Below are 18,774 nucleotides of genomic sequence, written 5' to 3'. Positions count from 1 at the left end.
GTTTGGAGTTTGCTCACCAAGTGATGAATGACGGTCAAATAACAAGGGAAGTTGTGCCACCGTTTGATTCTTTTGCGTTGTCAGAATCCATCGTTTACTCGTATAAAATGACTTTTAGTTAATAATGTTTTTACTTTGTAATTACAGTTTTTAACAGAAAAAAATTGCCTAATTAAACCACCGTGATTCTCTCTAATGGAGATATGCAAGAAGCAAAAAAGCTGCCATATGAATGGAGATGCGGGGTATCGATCCCCGTACCTCTCGCATGCTAAGCGAGCGCTCTACCATCTGAGCTACATCCCCTTTCGGCTGCAATATCCGTAGTAATTATATATATATATATTCTATCTTTATACTTGGCATACATATATTTTTCAAGCACATTATAAACTGTATATAATTAAAACTCAAATTGATAAATCTATTAAAGAATTTAAATCAGAAATAAATATTTAATATTTAAAATTTTATCTTATAAGACAAACATTCTTCTTTTCTTTTGACAAATGGTCGATTGGATTATCTTATTGAAGCAATAAAAGAGTAAATACAAAGTAAAAGCCACGGGTTTTTAATTAAAGCATCTTTACCCCAAAGAGAAAAAATCAAACAGAGAACTAAAGTAAGGGTGACCATTCGATCGAGTCAAGTATAAAAATTTAAAGCTATTCTAGTTGACGAGTCATATTTTACAACTCAGATTTGACTAGAAATTTTTTCGAGTCGAGTCGAGTTGATTTTTCAAGTTTCTGTTTAAATTTAATTGTAAATATTTATTATATTATAATATTATTTTATTTCAATTTAAGTGACTTTTTATAACCATATATACAATACAAATATATTTTTCATATATGATATATATATTATACAAAGTCCAAAGATCCGACTCAAACTTGAAAATAAATCCACTAATTATTAAAATTTTCGTATTATTCGAATTATTTGAGTTACATTTTACAACTCGATTTGAACTTGAAATTTTTTTCAAATCGAGTTTGTTAAATTACAACTCGAAGTCAAATCGATTCAAAAATTCGATTTTTCAAATCGAGTCGAATTTAAAGACATTTTAATTGTCACAAATATATAGAGAAATATCATTGTTTATTACCTGCTCTTTTATATTTTTCGCAATATTGACTTTGAAATATTATGTCATTTGTTTCGATCAAATTGATATTTAATTTAATAATTTTATTATCATTTCCCTAACACTTGATTTCTGCAATGAATTACATAATGCCAACTTTTTCAAATTATTAGATAGTAAAATAATATGTACCATTGGTGAGCAATGTATTAGGTCAAATTATTTTAACTTTTTCGATTTTTTTTTGCGTTATTTAATATAAATTCTATATTATAAATGTCGTTAAAATTTTTTTAAAAAATATCAAATTAAAATCTAAATTAAATATTTGATATGATTTTAAAATATCAAATTTAAATATTAAAACTAAATAAAAATGATAATTTAAATATTAAACTTATACAACAACAACAACAACAAAACCCTATTTCCATATGTAATGGACTAAGGGGGAGGTAGGGTAGTAGGCTGTCCCCCAACGCCAAGTTGAGAGCAGTTTCCGTGGAGGACCTCCGGCAGTCAAAAAATTAAAAATAAAGATAAAATACAATGCATACTTAAATAAATAAATAAAATACGTAGTTGAACAATCTTCATATGCAGTCCTCATATGCACGTATGTAATAGTAAGTAATCCCTGCAAATAAATCCTTACATAAAAATATCTAAAAATAAATATTAAACTTATAGTTTACACTAAACAAAATTCTAAAAATACCAACATGATAATATGTACCACTGGTTGAGATCTGATTTCTTAACAATTATTCTTTTGGGGGTGTTTTTCTTCTTGTTTTGGTTATTATATGAAAGATCTGACTTTGGGTTTTTTGTTGTTTTTGATTGAACAAAAAAAGAGTTTTGAGATCAGATGGTTATAGATTTCTCAGCTTCCTGGTGTGGACCGTGCAAGATCATGGAACCTGCTTTGAATGACATGGCTGTTAGTTTCACTGATGTTGATTTTGTGAAACTTGATGTTGATGAGCTGCCTGTATGGTTTTTTCTATCCTTTTCTTTACATATACTGGAAACCCGCTACAATTCATTGTGTTGATCAGATTTTTTTAGATGATTTTATTTGCTAATCCTTACACGGTGGTGGGTTTTTAGGATGTGGCACAAGGATTCGGAGTGCATGCGGTTGAAGAATCGGGTAAAGAAAACGAAAGAACACAAGAATTTTAATGAGGTTCAACAATGTGCTTACGTCCTCGGTGCCTAGACGGCGCTAGAAGTTTTATTCAATATGTTTATGTTACATCTCTATTTATAATAAAAAATCTGGTACATAATTACATAATTAACCCTATCCTCTTTACCCGTATATTTATGAGACATATCTAACACATGCGATGCCGACTTTCGTGTTGTTGAAGAACGGGAAGGAAGTGGATAGGGTGGTCGGAGCTCAAAAGAATGAGCTTGAGAAGAAAGTTGGCAAGCACAGGTGTTAAATACCACCATAACAAGCTGCTATTTGAACTTTCAGTTTGTACATTTGCAGTAATAAATACCAAATGGAGTTTCCTGAATTTGATGATGGTAAAATAATGCTTCAACTCTATTGTGGAACAATGATTTTTTTTATATAATGTGATGGATAAATCTATTGCCGGATGCCTTGTTTTTGCATGTGCTGATCTGATTTCTCGTATTGAATTTGTAGTTTTAGAGTTTTGGTCATTGTCCCTAAGCCTAAGCTGAAGGGGATGTTCATATATTTTTAATCAATGGCCTCTGATATCAGTTTCTTCATGTTAGGAACATGGTTCCTCTCTTTAATTTGCTTAATGACTCGAGTGGCTTGAATTTGACTCAACACAATGGTTGAGTCAAGTTCGAGTTTTCCTAAGGTAAACTCAAGTAGTCTGTGCGCAAATGTATCTCATTTATTCTTAAGGAGGCAGCATCGAATGGAAGGTTGTGCTTGGTCTAGAGAAGAGTATGCAAAAATTACATTGAAGGCATGGCAAACGCGGGTCTATCACGAAGATGATGGGTTTGAACTTATAGAAAGCAATTTCTACTTTAAGATGACAAACTATAGATTCGAACTATAGATCCATATTAAGCCCGCAGTAGCAATCCCAGCAGTATATCTATGATATATGTAGAATCAGAATGTTTGATGCCTTTTCTCAGACAGTGTATGCTTTCTGAATTGTGACCAAGATGACAAACTATAGATCCGTATTACTCTCTGCAGTAGCAATCCCAGCAGTATATGTACGATACATGTAGAATCAAATTGTTTGATGCAATTTTCTCAGGCAGTGTATGTATGCTTGCTGAATTGTGTCTATGTCGAGACCCTTTAGTCTAGCTACCGATTCGACATGCCCTTTTAGCAGTCACTTCTCTCAACCTGCAAGCAGAAAAATTACGCATAAACTAACTGAACTAAATTCGAATTTCTAGCTCTGGGTTTATCAACAGTTACGATTTGAAAGTCAAGTTGAACTTAATTGGTGCATACCTTGCAATTTCGGCTCGTCTCTTTGCGTCTTCAGCCATCTGATTAAGTTCATTGTAACTGGTTCCGTCATTGAACATCTTGGTGTCCCGTAGCTGCAGTCCATGGAGTGTCCGCTGAGCATGTGCCCGTTTTTATTTCATGTTCTTCTTTCCCAAAGTCTTCTTTCCTCGTGAAAGCGATCTGCAAAAGAACCTGATCCGAAGTTTCTAAGCCAACAACAATGGAAGTTAAAGCATCGGAATAAGATCCGAAGCCTTTCCGGTGAGGGCGTGTCGGATGAAGAACTTTAAGAAGTCGAGAGGAAGGTAAAAGATAAGATTGTAAACTTATATCACGCCAGCTCAATCCCATCCAAGTCCTTGAATTGCAGCAAAGTTCCAGTTTGCATAAAATGCTGTTAGTGTAGCAATCTGTTCATCAAACAAAACCAACAAATCAATAGCAGTTTCTTTTCGTTATTATTGGTTTAAACGAGTTGAGGCATACACGGCAGAGCAAGACTGTTTTCGTTATTATTAAGAAGATCTTAATACTCGAAGTTGATAGATTTTAACCTGACCTGACATGATTTTATGAGATCATGTTAGTTTCGGGTCAAATTCTTTAACCCTATAATTGATGTATAATCATTAGAAATTGTTTATTAAAATTTAAGTTTGATCGAATCGAGCTTTTTGAAGGATAAGATCGATTCTGATTCGGATTTAGAGTAAAAAATATTTAATTTAAAATAATAATATAATTATCCTCTCTATTTTTAAGGATAGTCACTATAATTCCCCTCTTTCTATATATATTTTTTCTATTGGTTCCTATTTTATTGAAAGAATTTTTAATTATATTTTTGTCATATTAAGTCAATATTTTAACTTTAAAATTCCGGTCAAATTTTAGACATGGTTGAATCTCCCAAAATCGCCCCCCCAAAATGGCAGGCGACGTTATTATTTAGTTTAATAGGTATCTCTACGACATTTTCTACGGCGCAGAGGGAACTCTCACCTTGAAGTAACGAGTTCTATTAAAAAATATTTTTTCTCAGATTATCATGTGAATTTAATTTTTGAGAAAAAATACACCGGAATTCTTCATCTTGAGGTGACGAGTTCGGTTTAGTTTTTTTATGTGGTAGATTATATTGAAAAGAACAACATACTATGAACATTATATTAGACATTCAAAAATGCACATTAAGAAGAAAAAAACAACAAACTTAATACATCAACATAAGGACGTTTTAATCTTCGTATTTAATAGGCTCGTCATAAGTAATATTAAGTTATTCAATTCTCCATTCTTTTTGCTGGTGTCGTTCACGTACGAATTGAAACCATGCTTCTAGGTCTCCATCATCTATGTTTGTTTCTTGGTTATATGCCTAAGTTGGTGTGATATTCGAGATGGAAGTAACATCCTCAATGGTATGAGCAAGGTCAAGATCATCGAACTCTACAAATAAATCGACATTAGAGAAAGAGTGATAGAAGTATGTCTAAATCATACCAACAAGGTCTACATCATTGCTTAGATGAAACCTCGTGCATTAAACTGAAAATTTATAATATAATGAAGATATTATCCTACTACTTCCGAGTAGAACTTTTGTTTCTGCACTGAACTTATAATATAATAAATGGTTATAGATTTGCAATCGTAAAAAAAACAATTGAGCAAATATTTGACATGTTTGAAAGAAACTCAAGCTTTGGAAGTAAAAGATTGAATGTGTTTTTTGGTTTTTTTTTGCTTCAATATCATAGTAAAATGGTTTTCAACTCACACATATTAATAGTTACTGAAGATGATTAAATGAGAATTAAAAAGTTGGTGAAATGAATCATTATTTGGCCTTTGTGAAATACACGTTTTTCTGATATGAAGTGATAAATGCACCACAAAAAAGTTTTCTGATTTGAGTTATACATCACTGAAAAGTTTCTGAAAAAGTCAATCGTTGCATTATTACTGCAATAAATGACCTTTGAAAAGTAGCTGACACGGTGCATTAATTGAGTACTAGAAAATAGCTGAAACAGTGAATGATTTGACCTATTTTAAATACATGTTCGCTCTTATACTTATCCTACAACCACATTTAATGGACAAGTTATCCCTGAGAAGAGAGTTTTCAGAGGCTTGTTCTGGGCTTTCAAGCCACAAATTGAAGGCTTTCGTTACTACAAATAGATGATTCAAGTGGATGTCATTTTTTTATATGACTTATACAAACATACCCTTTTGATACTTGTTGCACAAGATGGTGACATAAACATCTTCTCCATTGCCTTCGCCATTGTTAAAAATAAGTCCTAGGAAACATGGAATTTCTTTCTATCAAACTTGCGCTCCCATGTTATCACTCAAGATGAGGTTTGTATGATCTCAGGCCGTTCATTTGGGTTGTTGGCCATGATTGACTGATCCAGAAGTAGGTTGTCGCCTCAACATGCATTTACTGCTTATTGCATACGTCACATTGCTTCAAATGCTATGACGAGGTTCAAGAATAAGAAGATAAAGAAAGAGATTATTAGCATGGGTAACTTATTTATTTTTATCTTTTATTTTTTGGTCTTGGTCTTCGTTTAAAATTATTATACTTACACCTAACTATTTTTTTAGGCTACGCATTATTACAACCGAGCTTTCGTGCAAGATTGGAAATTTGAGAAAGTATGGAGAAGAGGTGTATAACTTTGCAACTAAGATACCTCAGGAAAGATGGGCACATGTATATGACGATCAAGGTCGACGTTACGGTCATATGATAGCCAATCTTTCTAAGTGTATCAATTCAGTTCTAAAAGGGATTATACATCTTCCGGTAGCAAGTATTGTTCAGGAGACATACTTCAGATTGAGTAAAGTTTGGGTAGAAAAAGTGCCCAGGTAGAGGCAATGCTCAACGAATGTAGAAATTGGGCTCCAGATCTGGAGAAAGCAATGACCAAAAATCAAACTCATGCAACATTAATGTATGTTCGTAATTTCACCAGACTGGAATCTGATTATATTGTCCAAGGACTTGTTCTACCACATGATGGTGAGACTTCTGCAACCTATATTGGTAATCTGAATGGAAGATGGTGTGATTGTGGTTGATTTCAAGCATTCATATACCCATCCGCTTACGCGGTTGCTGTATGTATGCATGTGAATGTAGACCCATACATTTACGCTGATGATATTTATAGCTTGCATACTATACGTAACATATACAGTTGCGAGTTTAAGTATCTCCCGAACAATGTATATTGGCCACCTATTGTCTCTGAAGAATGGTTTCCCAATCCGAAATTATGAAGGAAGTTGAGGGGTCATCCTGAATCTAGAATTCATACCAATATAGATGACCCTCAAAGAGAGCAAGGTCTACTGAAGCTATGTGGCCATTGCAGAGGTAAAGGTCACAATAGGAAACATTATCCACATCTCCCAAGATATTGAGCAGGCCGATAAATCCTTTGTAATGTATTCCTATGTTGTACCGATTTTACAAATATCAATAATAATTTTTTTAGTTTTTTACATTTTATATATAATTGCAAACTATAACGTTTAACTAAAGTCAAATTCATACGATTATTTAAAACATTTTTCAACAATCTTTCCATCTCAATTTTTACATTATTTTTCTTATTCTCATTCCTTTCAATGAGTCGTTTGCTACGTCAGCTTGCAAACTCTTCATTTTTCTATTTCTCCTTCTTATTCTCCTCCTCCTTTCTTTTCAACTCCTTATGTTGATCAAGAATATATTTTATTGATTTTTTTAACTCACTCCTCATCTGAAGAAGAGCTTAAATCTGAATCATTAATATCAGAGTAATCAAATCAAAAATGATCTTCCGAAAATTGCTTGAAATATTCTTCCCACAAATGCATATTTTCGTTCTCCTATAACTCTATCAACTAATCCGACTCCTATTTATAGTTAAGATTTGAGAAAATAAACGATGAAACTCGTCATCCTAATGGGCTCTTTTTCAAATCTAAATGGCTATAAATTTTAAACCAAATAAAAATAATATCTCATAGAACCCGTCACCTCGAGGTGACGAATTCCCCTTACCTGTAGAAAATACCGTAGATAAATTAATTTCAAAGGTAACCCTATTGGGCCAAATAATAACGGCTTATGCTATTTTGGGCCAAAAAAACCCCAAAACCCATGCTAGATCGTGTTTCAAGTGGAAGGTATAATACCCAGACGGGTTTGGAATTTTGGATCAGACAAAAATCTAACCCCATCCATGATAATCTTTATTTCCCTTATGGCCTTGAAAAAGCTTAGCTTAGAAAACAGAACGAATTGTGTGTATTCAAACAAGACAGGAATGAAAGTTCTTACCAATGTTTTTTAAGTTGATAATAAAAGAACATTAGCCAGAGATTTTACTAATGTCATAGTTACGAATTTTAGCTGCAACACAACACCAAATGTTTGTTTTTCCTACATGTAGCAGAGAAAAAAAAATATTAGAATTGCATGTTATTTGAAAAAGACTGCATGTTGGTTCTATGGAAACAACATTCAACTCTTTCTTGATAACATGAACTTGAATGTTGTAGTAACCAGCCAGCTCTTATTCGGAACCGGAAGCTGCGGGATTAAACAAGCGTCAAACATCCTTGAATGAAGAAAAACCGAGAACAAACAAACTCGCATGCCTCCGAAAGCAAAACGAATACTGTCTAGCTCTGTGAAGTGCTCGACATGGAAACAGCTTCAGAGATGATAGACAAGCTCAAAACTTGGACTTTGTCGTCGGGGTTGCAGATTATGCATCGCACTAATTCTTCATAATCGGTCTAGCCATGAAAGAAAGCTGTCCTGAGAGCCAAATTGTAGATCCTGCAGCAAAGCGGATGTAGGATGATCATATGATTTAATTCTTAGACGTAAATGAAAAGATAGAGGAAAAGAAGCTTACAGCTAGTGGTACATCAGGTGGTGTATCGAACTCCAAGTTCTCGAGCTCGGAAATTCCAGAATCTATATCTTTATTTCCTTTTGTCTCGGTTGTACCGTCGGTGCAGCTAACATTAGAGAGACTATTCTTAACTGAACTTGTTTGCAGAGAAGATGAATCCAAAAGCTCATTGCATAGCAGAAAATCATCCAAGCCATTAAAATCGGAATTTTCAACAGCCTGAGATTCCTCAGCCCACCACGCCGGATAGTCGGAATTATCCTTGCATTGAACAGAATCCTTAGGTAGATGAGATCCTTCAACATAAAAATTTCGCTTCCAAATCCATTGAAACGAACTTTGATGAGGATCAAATGAAAGAATCCATAGTTTACAATTTATAGCAAACATAATAACTTCATGCATATTCTGATGCAAGAATTCGATATTTCATCAAGCTGATTTGTTATTTGGTTCTTATAAACACTATAAGACAACACAAAACGTTGACAATTTGTTTCGTCTGACTGGAGAACAAGAGGCTTACTCTAATGCATATTTATATATATATATATACATGGTGACCTAAAGCTGTATATCAACAATGGTATGATAAGGGCAGATGAATACCTGGTGTGTATTTTCGTTAATGTCATCATATAGCACTGACTTATATGGCCTAGGTGGATTAGGAATAATTGTTTTAGGGGTCATTGGACTAGCACGAATCATCAAGTTATCCGGGATCAGGCTGTCATCTTTCTTCTCAGTTTGTTTCGGCTTTTGATAGGAGATCTTTGAAACCACATATTCCCCATCATGCTCGTCTTCATCATCCCCAAGATGGTACTGATGCATCACCCAATTCGACTTTTCGGGTTTGCACCCTTTCTTCGAACTTTTATAGAGAACCATGATCTTCTTCCACCCCTTATGAACTCCATTTTCTATAACAGGTTTGGTCTTCCCTGTCTTATGCCAACGAACATGCTCCTCGTTCGTGTCATCTTGACTGTGGATTTTACGGCGCTTTCGTTGACCAGTTGCATATGCATTAATCGTTCGATGAAAGAAGTGGATACTACTTACTTCCTTCTTTGCACCTGCACAAAATCGAGATGAAGCAATGAGAAAAAACAAATTTACACCCTATCCATCATCTGGTTGAATATAAATCAAGCTGCAATATCAACTTTCCATTATTATCAACTCTGAATTTTCCAAGATTAACCACAAATAGCAGCTCGAGAACAATTCAATATTCAACATAACCATCTAATCTGCTGAACTAAGTTCATTCTAATTTTACAGAAATGTGAACAAACAAAATTATTGAATCCAAATCAAGCTGCGATATCGATATTCCAGTATGGCAAAACCCGAATTCGCCAAGGTTAACCATGAACCGAGGAGTATGTCTCCTACCTACTTCGAACAACATCAAATGAAAACATATTGACACCCGTCCTTCATATGATAGCAATGTAAAATACAAGCATATAGAATCCATACACACATTTTTTACCTGGAAGATTTTCAGGATGAGTGTAGCAAATCCCTTGACATTCCTCCAGCGTCAGAATGAACTCATCGATAAGCAGATGTTGTTTTGAGTCTCTGAAACCGCACTTAGCTGCCAAATGATCTAAAAGCTCTGCATCAGAAGGATCAAATTTCACTCCTACAGGAAGACCAGGCCATTGAGGAAAAACCTACAAAAAACCAGAGCATCCCCAAATACATTATTGATGGCATTCACAATCACACATGTGCAATAAAACCATGAGCAACCTTAAAATTCGATGTTCCAACTTCCAACTTACATCACTGTTATCAATACGGTAATGGCAGTTGGGGCATTCACGATTTTCCCCACAATCAGTGATTTCAATGGAAGAAGAGAAAGAAGCATTTTTTACTTTCTTTGCTAATGCTTTATTGTCAACAAGCCAGCTCCTGCAAACAACAATGGTCTTTTATGAGTAAAATATCCTCTTTTTTCATGGTAAATTTAGTTTAGCTTACAGAAAAGGTTCTTTTCCATTAACAACAGTTTCGACAAAGGATGATCATCAAATAAAATCTGTCAATGCAGCTCATAATGGATGAAGAAACCGCAGCTCTGAATGACTATCAAAGTCTCCACATAATCCAAATCAGAGGAAAATGGGGAGGAAGGTACTGAAAACCAAACCCCCATTTATAGCAAGTTTTGATGCAACTTACAAACCCACATTACTTTTTTTTAAATATCGTGTAAACCCTAAATCTGAAATCACGTATTTCCCATAAATTCAACACCGAAACCCCAAGAAAATCTTCAATTCAAAATGGGATTTTTTTTGGGTTAAAGTCCGGAAATTTATCCAGAAAAAAAAAATCCAACCCAGAATCGGTTAACTCTAGCATCACCGATTGCTTTAATCTCATGGTCGTAGAATAATAAATACAGTGTTAATAATTTATTTAATTATTTTTATCATTAACTTCTTTAACCTTACCTCGCCATTAACAAAGAAGAGAAGAAGATGATGATGACGATGAAGGGACTTAGAACAGGCCGTGAGTGAAAGCTTTTAAAGTCTCTTACTTTGCCTTTGTTGTTCTACACTAGGCTAAGTAATCGAACGAGAGAGAGCGCGCGGGAAACTTTGGTGTGGAACTGGTATAAGAGGTTCATGGATAGAATCTCAGCTTCGGCGAAAGATATGGTGGAAACACATATCAGGTCCCTATATTAAAGGATAGTATCATTTTAATCCTTCTTCTAGAAAAAAGAAAAGTATTTTTTCCCAAATTGACATTTTTCATTTAAAATATGGATTTATAACTATATTTTTATTTTAAATTTAAATTTTAACAAAAGATTTCATTTGCAAATCCATAAAGCCTGTAAAATTATCTACTTAATTAGACATTATCTTTCATTTTTTAAACAACAAATTCAACTCTATATAAATTTTTTATTAATACAACAACTAAATTTATTTATTTATTTAATAATAAAATGGATTAATTTAAACCAATTTATATAATAAAGATTAATTTAAACCAGTCTCTGAAATAGAAAGATTAAAATTGATCTATCAATTAGTAAATGGGCTAAATTGATAGTATCTATAAATATAGGGACCTATAAAGTATTTTCGTTGTAATAAGAGTGAAGTTGGTCTTTATTTTGTAGGTCCCATATTTGACTAAACCAGGTTCCGAAGCCCTTGGTTCGGACACGAAGCTGAGTTTCTTGTTCGAAGAATGTTTAACCACTTGGCAGCTTCGAATTTCGAGCTTCATGGTGTTTTCGTAATTAGCTTCAGTTCCTGCTTGCTTCCTAAGCTTCATTATGGAAACGCTAAGGTTGAAAGGGTTAATTGTAATTTTTTCCCCTAAACTTTATCATTTTGATATTTTTCTGTTTGCATTAATTTTAGAATTTGGCAATCTTCACCCATTTAATACTTAAACTTGTAGTTTAGTCCTTTAAATGATGCGACACCTAAGATTATTCACGTTATCATTTAGCAATTATATTCTATTTTTCTCAATTACGACGTGATATAATTTTAAAGTATCATGTTATCTGAATAATTAAAAATTTAAATTTAAATACTAATTTAAAAAGGTTAAATTTTTTTGAGATTAATATAAGTCAAATAATTTATCAAAATAGACTACATTGCCAAGTACATGGACAAAAAACCACATTATACTACATTAAAACGTTACATTTTTTTTAATTTTACCAAAATAGACTAAATTCTGATCTTATTTAAAAGATGCAACATTAATCATTTTTAATTAAATAGTTAAAAATAAAAACAAGTTACATTTTATTTTTGAAAAGGGTTTAAAAATATTTTATATGTAGCATCATCGATAAGGAATCTTCAACACTATTTATTTAAAGTATAATATTGATCTTTTAAAGTACATACATACATACACATATATATTACATACATACATACACATATATACATATAATATATATATATATATATATTCTTAAGACCTTATTTATATTCCGTTTGTAATTATATTATTTGGATTTATACTATATTACATAGCGGAACTCCATTTTAAATAAAATCTGTGTCATCCTGATTTTAACATGAATATTTTTAAATAATGTATACTGAAAAAAAACATTAAGCATTCAATTTTGGTGATCTTTAAGTGATTAAATATGACACTCTAAGCTCATCCAATAATACAGATCGAGTTTAAAGTACTTCATGAAAGTTGCATTTATATTTTTTATATAATTATTGATGTTTGATTCATAGAACAATTATTCAAGTCAAGTAATGTATAAATTCGTTATGGAGACAATCCTTTTTAATTTTATTTGTTTCATTCACGACGTTAAAATTCAAGTATTTGTATGTCGTAGAACTCACTGGGAGTCATTTAAAATGTCTACACTCATGGAGCAAAAATAAATAAATATTTTTTATATAGAGATATGTTCCTTACACTATGTAAAACTAATAAATTTACACTAATTTATAGTCATTAAATTTAAATAAATAAATAATTAAAATTTATAAATCGTAAATAATTTTCTTTAACTAACAATAAAATAATTATTTTACCCCAATCCTAATCCCTAAACTTGAACCTCAAAAACCCTAAACCTCAATATCATAAACCCTAAAATCTAAAATCCCAAACCTTGAAATCCGTGATTATATCCATAAACCCCTAAGTCCAAAATCTTAAAATCCTAATTAATAAGTCCTAAATCAAACGTACTAACCCTAAAAAGGAAAAATATTATTTTATCGTCAGTTAAAAAAATTATTTATAAATTATAAGTTTTAATAAAATTTAAGTCATTTATTTATTTAAGCATAATTATGTGAAACTTATTAGTTTTACATAGTGTAAGTGTATCCTAATCCTTTTATATATATTAAGAGATAAAGAATAATCTTTTAACTTCAAAAAAAATTAAATTTTTAATTTATGGGGGCCATAACCCCAAGTCTCTTATGAATTTCATTATTGATTATAAATTTATTTAAGAAATCAAATATTAAAATATTAAATAATCTCATTTTTAATTTTATAATTAATAATAAAAACAGGTTATATTTTATATATTTTAAAAAAATACAGTTTTTATAAAATTTAAGGACTTTCTTTTATTTGTAAATATTGTGAAAACATTCTTTAGTCATCAATGGTTGATTATTATAGATTTAAGTTTAAACTGGATTAAATTAGATACAATTATAATATGAATGGCTTACAAATAATTAAATCATTTATGTTTTTTTATAAATAGTTAAGTTTTGTTTCTATTTACAAGTAATTAGTGGAATAAAATGTATGTTATAGACAAGCATAAATTTCCGAAAGACATCTGATTAATGCCAAAGAAAATGGAAAACCAAAGAAAACATATATTAATAAAATGTACAAAGAAATATCCCAAAACATCAAGTTGTTGTAGTATAGTTGACGCCGGACAGCATAGCGATTATCTGCAGGCTAGTTCCAATAGATGATTCACAGGAGAAAATTCATCCAAAACCAGAGAAAAGAGTCTCTAGGGTTTAACAAAATTAAACAATCCGAAAATCAGTCCACAAGTCGGACTGTTATAACCAAAAATCGTGTTTATCCGAATTTTGCCAAAAATAGCAAAATCTCGAAATCACTCTAAATTAAAATTCAAAATAAAATATGCAATCTCCAAAAAAATCCGGCCCAAATCGGATTTAAAATTACTTCCTAATTGACAAACGAAATATTACTATAAATAGTAAAAAAAATAAAACTAGTGATTCGGAGAAAAAAACAACAGAATTTGAGATCGAAAAAAGGCCACATGGAACCATGTTGCATGTGGACAGCGTGCGCGTCGAAAGGAGCTTTCCGAATTGAGGTCTTATGCGCGATTCCAACACCGTAGCCAAAGTTATGACTAAAAGACTGAAACGCACTCAAAACGACCCCAATAAGGAACATATCACAATCAACTCCCGCCTTTGCGCTGATCTGCCAACTCATGGTATATCAACGCCATCAAGGTACAATCTGACAGCTCAACATCATCTGTCTCGGATCCCCTGAATCAATAGTGGTGAGTATTTCATCGCCTGATTTAACCCAATAAAGATAATAGATTTTTTATTTAGTCCATTAGGGCAAATCAAAATTTATTTTGGGATCTACGATATTTTCTACAGTGTTATTAGAATTCGTTACGTCGAGGTGACGAGTTTCAATAAAAATATTTTTTTAATCAATCTCGTCATGCCGGGGTGACGAGTTCGAATAAAATATAATTTTTTTTAATTAAAAATTACCATATCGAGGTAAAAACGAAGTGAACTTCACAGCCCAATATTAAACTTGAATACTTCAACTTATTCTGATTTGTTAACAAGAACAAATAATTACAATGTTGAAACTTGAAAGTCGTGAGGGAAGAAAACTGTTTTAGTCGAGTATTTGTTGGTTGTTAGATATTGAGTAGAGGTAAGACAAACAGCGAATGCATCATTAACACAACAAAAAGAATGGGAAAACCAAGTTGAGAAAGGGGAATGAAGAACCAACTTGTTACGTTCCATTGGTAGCAGCGGCATTCTTATGGAAAGGCCAGAGACTTACCAGACGCTCAAGCACCGACGCTTTTTGGAGAAGTAACCCGAAAATCCAGCAGGAATTGGAGGAGGAGGGAAGTCTTCGGCCGGCATTGCGAATGGACGAATCATCTTTTCCATTTTCTCTAATGTGAGATAGGATCCCAGTTCTTGCAGCCTTTCTGGACCCATTATTGGCAATGTATGCTCTTGGTGAAGTGAAGCAGCCTCGCTATCGTTCGTCTGTCGATACAAATAGCATTAGCATAGTTTCATGCAGCCAACAAGCACAAAAAACAGTTTATATCGAATTAACTTTTGATATCAATTGTTTCTTCCATGAGAATTTCACTGTGTATTTGACAGAATTACCTCCAATGGGTATAAATCTGCACCACGGCTAAATGTCAACTCGATGCGGAACCTTTTTGGGTCTTCTAATGCTACCTGTAATATCAGTTCCACACAGAACATTAGCTCAGTATGAAAATTCTTACCAATGGAAAGGTCGGCGGCTCGAAGAAAAAGCCACCAGTTTATGGCAGAAGATTGCTTATTGACTGTCTGAGGAAATGCCTACAAAGTGTCAGACTCGTGGACAAGTACCGGATACAGCACGATTTGGAAAGTCATATTCCCATATCTATATACGGATATGTGTACGAGACTCGAGTCAAACACGTATACTTCGAAAAAAGAAGTTGGAGCAACAAAGCCTTAGACAGATATGTGATTGATTATATAATAAGGCACCTACCTCATGTAACTCATGCATACTTCGAAAAAAGAAGTTGGAGCAACAAACATCCTTATCACAATGTAACTCATGTAGTCAAGCTCCTTGGTTTTATATAAACGTTCTAAAGAACTCTGGCAAATGAGGCTGTCTTCTCCCTGAAGAGATTCGTCCAGGTTACAGTAACGAAGTACGTTCATGAGAGAATGGATATGAGATTCCTGTTGAAAAGTTTAAAGCCCCAGAAAAATCATCGCAAGTATATATATAGAAAATTCGGGATCTTTTCCCTGTTGCGTTGATGAGAAAGGCCTGATATTAAATAACAAAACAAAATAATAATCGAAAGATAGAAAGAGAACGGTAAGTTCTATCGTGATTTGCACTTACTGATGTGAAGTAAAGCCTTGTTCGCACATGACGCTCTGGTGTCTTCACATTTGCATACCTGAACGAAAAAGAAATCGGATATAAGATGATAAACTAATATATAGAGAAAAATATACGAGTTAAAAGGTTTTATTTACCGAATTTTTGAATCTGATCCTAAAGAAAATAGGCTTTGGAAAAAGATGGAGAAAATGAGTCCATTTCTGTATTTCGTCTCCGTCAATAGCCGTTCTAGTTAATGGTTGCCCTTCCAATAATTTTTCTATTAAGAGGGGAGTAAGGCAGTGATGTCCATTGTCGCCATTGCTTTTTAATGTAGTGGGTGAGGCCCTTAGTATCAGAAAAAGCGATTGCAAGTGGGTTGTGTGGTGGGGTACGAATTGGGTATGGAAGTGTAGAAATATCACATATTCAATTTGCAGATGATCTTCTACTGTTTCCGGCAGCAAATGAAAATAGTTTAAAAAACTTCAATCGTGTTCTTAAAATTTTTGAGCTAGCAGCGGGTTTAAAATTAAATATGAAGAAGTCCAAGATTTTTTGTATCAATGTTGAAGAAACAGAATTAGAAGATGGGCAGATTCTATTAATTGTGGTTGGGATATGCTTCTAAACTTATTTGGGTCTTTCGTTAGGTCATAAAAAGAATTCAACGGTTTTGTGGCAACTTGTGTTGGACAAGATTCAATCTCGTTTACAGGGCTGGAAAGGCAAATTTTTATCTTTTGCGGGTAGGCTAACGCTAATTAGATCCGTGTTATCTAATTTACCCGTTTATTATATGTCTTGGAGTGAAAAATTGAGTTGAGGAGAGAACTTTTTGAATGGGAAAAGGAGCTTTGGTCTGATTTTATTCTGTTCTTTCGAGAGCTGCTAGTTTAGCTCCTTTCGGGACAGGTTGAAATGGTTAGGCACAGTGAATGGTAGGTACACACCTAAAGATTATTGTTTTAAGGAGGCTTCTGAGGGCAAAATTCAAGACTCTATTTGAAAAGCGGGTTGGTGTAAATTTGTCCCTCCAAAAGTTTCTGGTTTGGTTTGGAAAGCAGTGCATCAAAGGTTGCCGGTTACAGTTGGAAAAGAGAGGAGTTCTTAGTTCTGATCTATCTCTTTGTTCTTTCTGCAATCTAGCTCCCGAAACTATTAACCATGTACTGTGTCATTGTGAGTGTGTCTGGAAGGTTTGGCAACGCTGATGTTCGGTGTGGCATATTAGTATTGTGTTCCCTTGTAATGTCAAGGATTTGCTGCAGGTTTGGGTTACCCAGAAAATCAAAAAGAAATTTCGCGATCTTTAGAAACTTGGATTCTTCGGGTTGATATGGAAAATATGGCTGTGCAGAAATAAAATCAGGTTTCAGGGAAGGTCCTTTTCGGCTGAACAGATGTTCTATTTAACTATGGTTCAGATAGGTGTTTGGGCTAAGTCGATCTGGCCATCGTTGATCCACAACGTTCAAGACTTTGTTCGTTGCCCTGAATCTTTAGTGATTGGGTGTTGCTGATTTGGTTGTGAATAATTGCACAGTTATTTGTTGTATGTTCTTTCATTATGGTCTTTTTTATTATGCGATTTGCTGAAGGTCTTTAGCAGTGCAGTTTCTGTTCCTTGCTCCGTTATCTGATTACCAGATGTTGTGCGTGAGCGGTATTCAAGCTGACTTTGGTTCTGCCTTGGGACATCCTTCCTCTGTTGCTTGAGTAGGTTTCATGTTTATTTACACTGGATGAAGCATAATATTCGTCATTGGATCTATGTTGTATTTTCTGGAGAGTGTATCCCCAGTGGTGGATGTCTTTCTTTTCCATGTGCAGTGGTTCTATCCCGTATCCTTCGATAGGATCATGATCATTTGTTTTTGGTTCGAAGGATGTTGCAGGAATGTTTTATTGGTTGGACATGTGTAGTTCACTTTGGTGCTTCAAAATATGTAGCTTGTTATGAGCTGCTTCTGCAGCTTTGTGTTCTACTTGGCTTTAATGTATATAGGGATCTCCTTTGTTTCCTATATTCCATCCCAATGGTACACTCTTTTTCCTCCAATTAGGATTAGCGAGGTTTTTTAATGAGGTTCTTGGGATGGTGTACCTTGTAATCAAATACAAAGTACTCATTTTTCAAAAAAAAGTCATCGTCATCATCGGGATCCATTGAAATTTCACTTGTGGTGCTAGATCGTCTTGTGTCTTCAGTGTTGATGACGAACTTTGGTGGGGACTCTTTATAATCCTTTTCAGTCTTTATTGAATTTGAGCACTTGTCTTGGTTACTCTTTAACTCAGCAACGTTAAGGGCTTCCTCACAAGTATTCCTCAGATCGATCAAAATTTTACCCAACAAACGACGAGCAATCTAAAAGAACAGAAAAAAAATTAGGGGAAGCATGAACAGTTTAATTTGCATTAATAAGGGCTGCAAATGCTCATGGTTGAAGGGGGAATCAATAGGGACTTGAATAAAATAACATAAACATACTAAAGCATCATCTTTTCTTAGAACCTTTCTAATTGAAAAGGACATGCAAAAAGGAATCACCTTCGATCCAATTTTTAGTTTTTGCGAC

General features: G+C 33.5%; 2 protein-coding genes and 1 non-coding gene across 3 annotated transcripts; 1 reads left to right on the top strand and 2 right to left on the bottom strand.

Annotated features, from left to right (window-relative positions):
- Positions 1–233: 233 nt before the first annotated feature.
- TRNAA-AGC lies at positions 234–306 on the bottom strand. The gene has a single exon. It is a non-coding gene; the product is annotated as a tRNA-Ala (tRNA).
- Positions 307–1,850: 1,544 nt separating this feature from the next.
- Positions 1,851–2,656, top strand: LOC120166840 (thioredoxin H2-like). The gene is made up of 3 exons (XM_039176031.1): positions 1,851–2,090; positions 2,210–2,234; positions 2,447–2,656. The coding sequence occupies exons 1-3, from the start codon at positions 1,968–1,970 to the stop codon at positions 2,551–2,553; spliced, it is 255 nt and encodes an 84-aa protein (XP_039031962.1). The 5' UTR covers positions 1,851–1,967; the 3' UTR covers positions 2,554–2,656.
- A 5,598-nt stretch (positions 2,657–8,254) lies between these two features.
- LOC120166857 (SUPPRESSOR OF GAMMA RESPONSE 1-like) lies at positions 8,255–11,016 on the bottom strand. Its single transcript, XM_039176045.1, has 6 exons — positions 10,990–11,016; positions 10,312–10,444; positions 10,014–10,200; positions 9,119–9,591; positions 8,510–8,824; positions 8,255–8,430 (listed from the first exon to the last, which is right to left on the bottom strand). The coding sequence occupies exons 1-6, from the start codon at positions 10,995–10,997 to the stop codon at positions 8,377–8,379; spliced, it is 1,170 nt and encodes a 389-aa protein (XP_039031976.1). The 5' UTR covers positions 10,998–11,016; the 3' UTR covers positions 8,255–8,376.
- Positions 11,017–18,774: the final 7,758 nt, after the last annotated feature.

This window comes from Hibiscus syriacus, unplaced genomic scaffold (genome assembly GCF_006381635.1).
Source record: "Hibiscus syriacus cultivar Baekdansim isolate YM2019G1 unplaced genomic scaffold, ASM638163v2 tig00111648_pilon, whole genome shotgun sequence".
NCBI lineage: Eukaryota > Viridiplantae > Streptophyta > Magnoliopsida > Malvales > Malvaceae > Hibiscus > Hibiscus syriacus.
This window is presented reverse-complemented; position numbering and strand designations above follow the sequence as displayed.

Coding starts and splice junctions, on each gene's coding strand:
- LOC120166857 (XM_039176045.1), bottom strand. Junction 9,592..10,013: donor TCATCCTGAAAATCTTCCAG/GTAAAAAATGTG, acceptor GATTTTGTGCAG/GTGCAAAGAAGGAAGTAAGT. Junction 8,825..9,118: donor TTAACGAAAATACACACCAG/GTATTCATCTGC, acceptor TGGATTTGGAAG/CGAAATTTTTATGTTGAAGG.
- LOC120166840 (XM_039176031.1), top strand. CDS start 1,968: ATGGTTATAGATTTCTCAGCTTCCTGGTGTGGACCGTGCAAGATCATG. Junction 2,091..2,209: donor TTGATGTTGATGAGCTGCCT/GTATGGTTTTTT, acceptor GTGGGTTTTTAG/GATGTGGCACAAGGATTCGG. Junction 2,235..2,446: donor GGCACAAGGATTCGGAGTGC/ATGCGGTTGAAG, acceptor CATATCTAACAC/ATGCGATGCCGACTTTCGTG.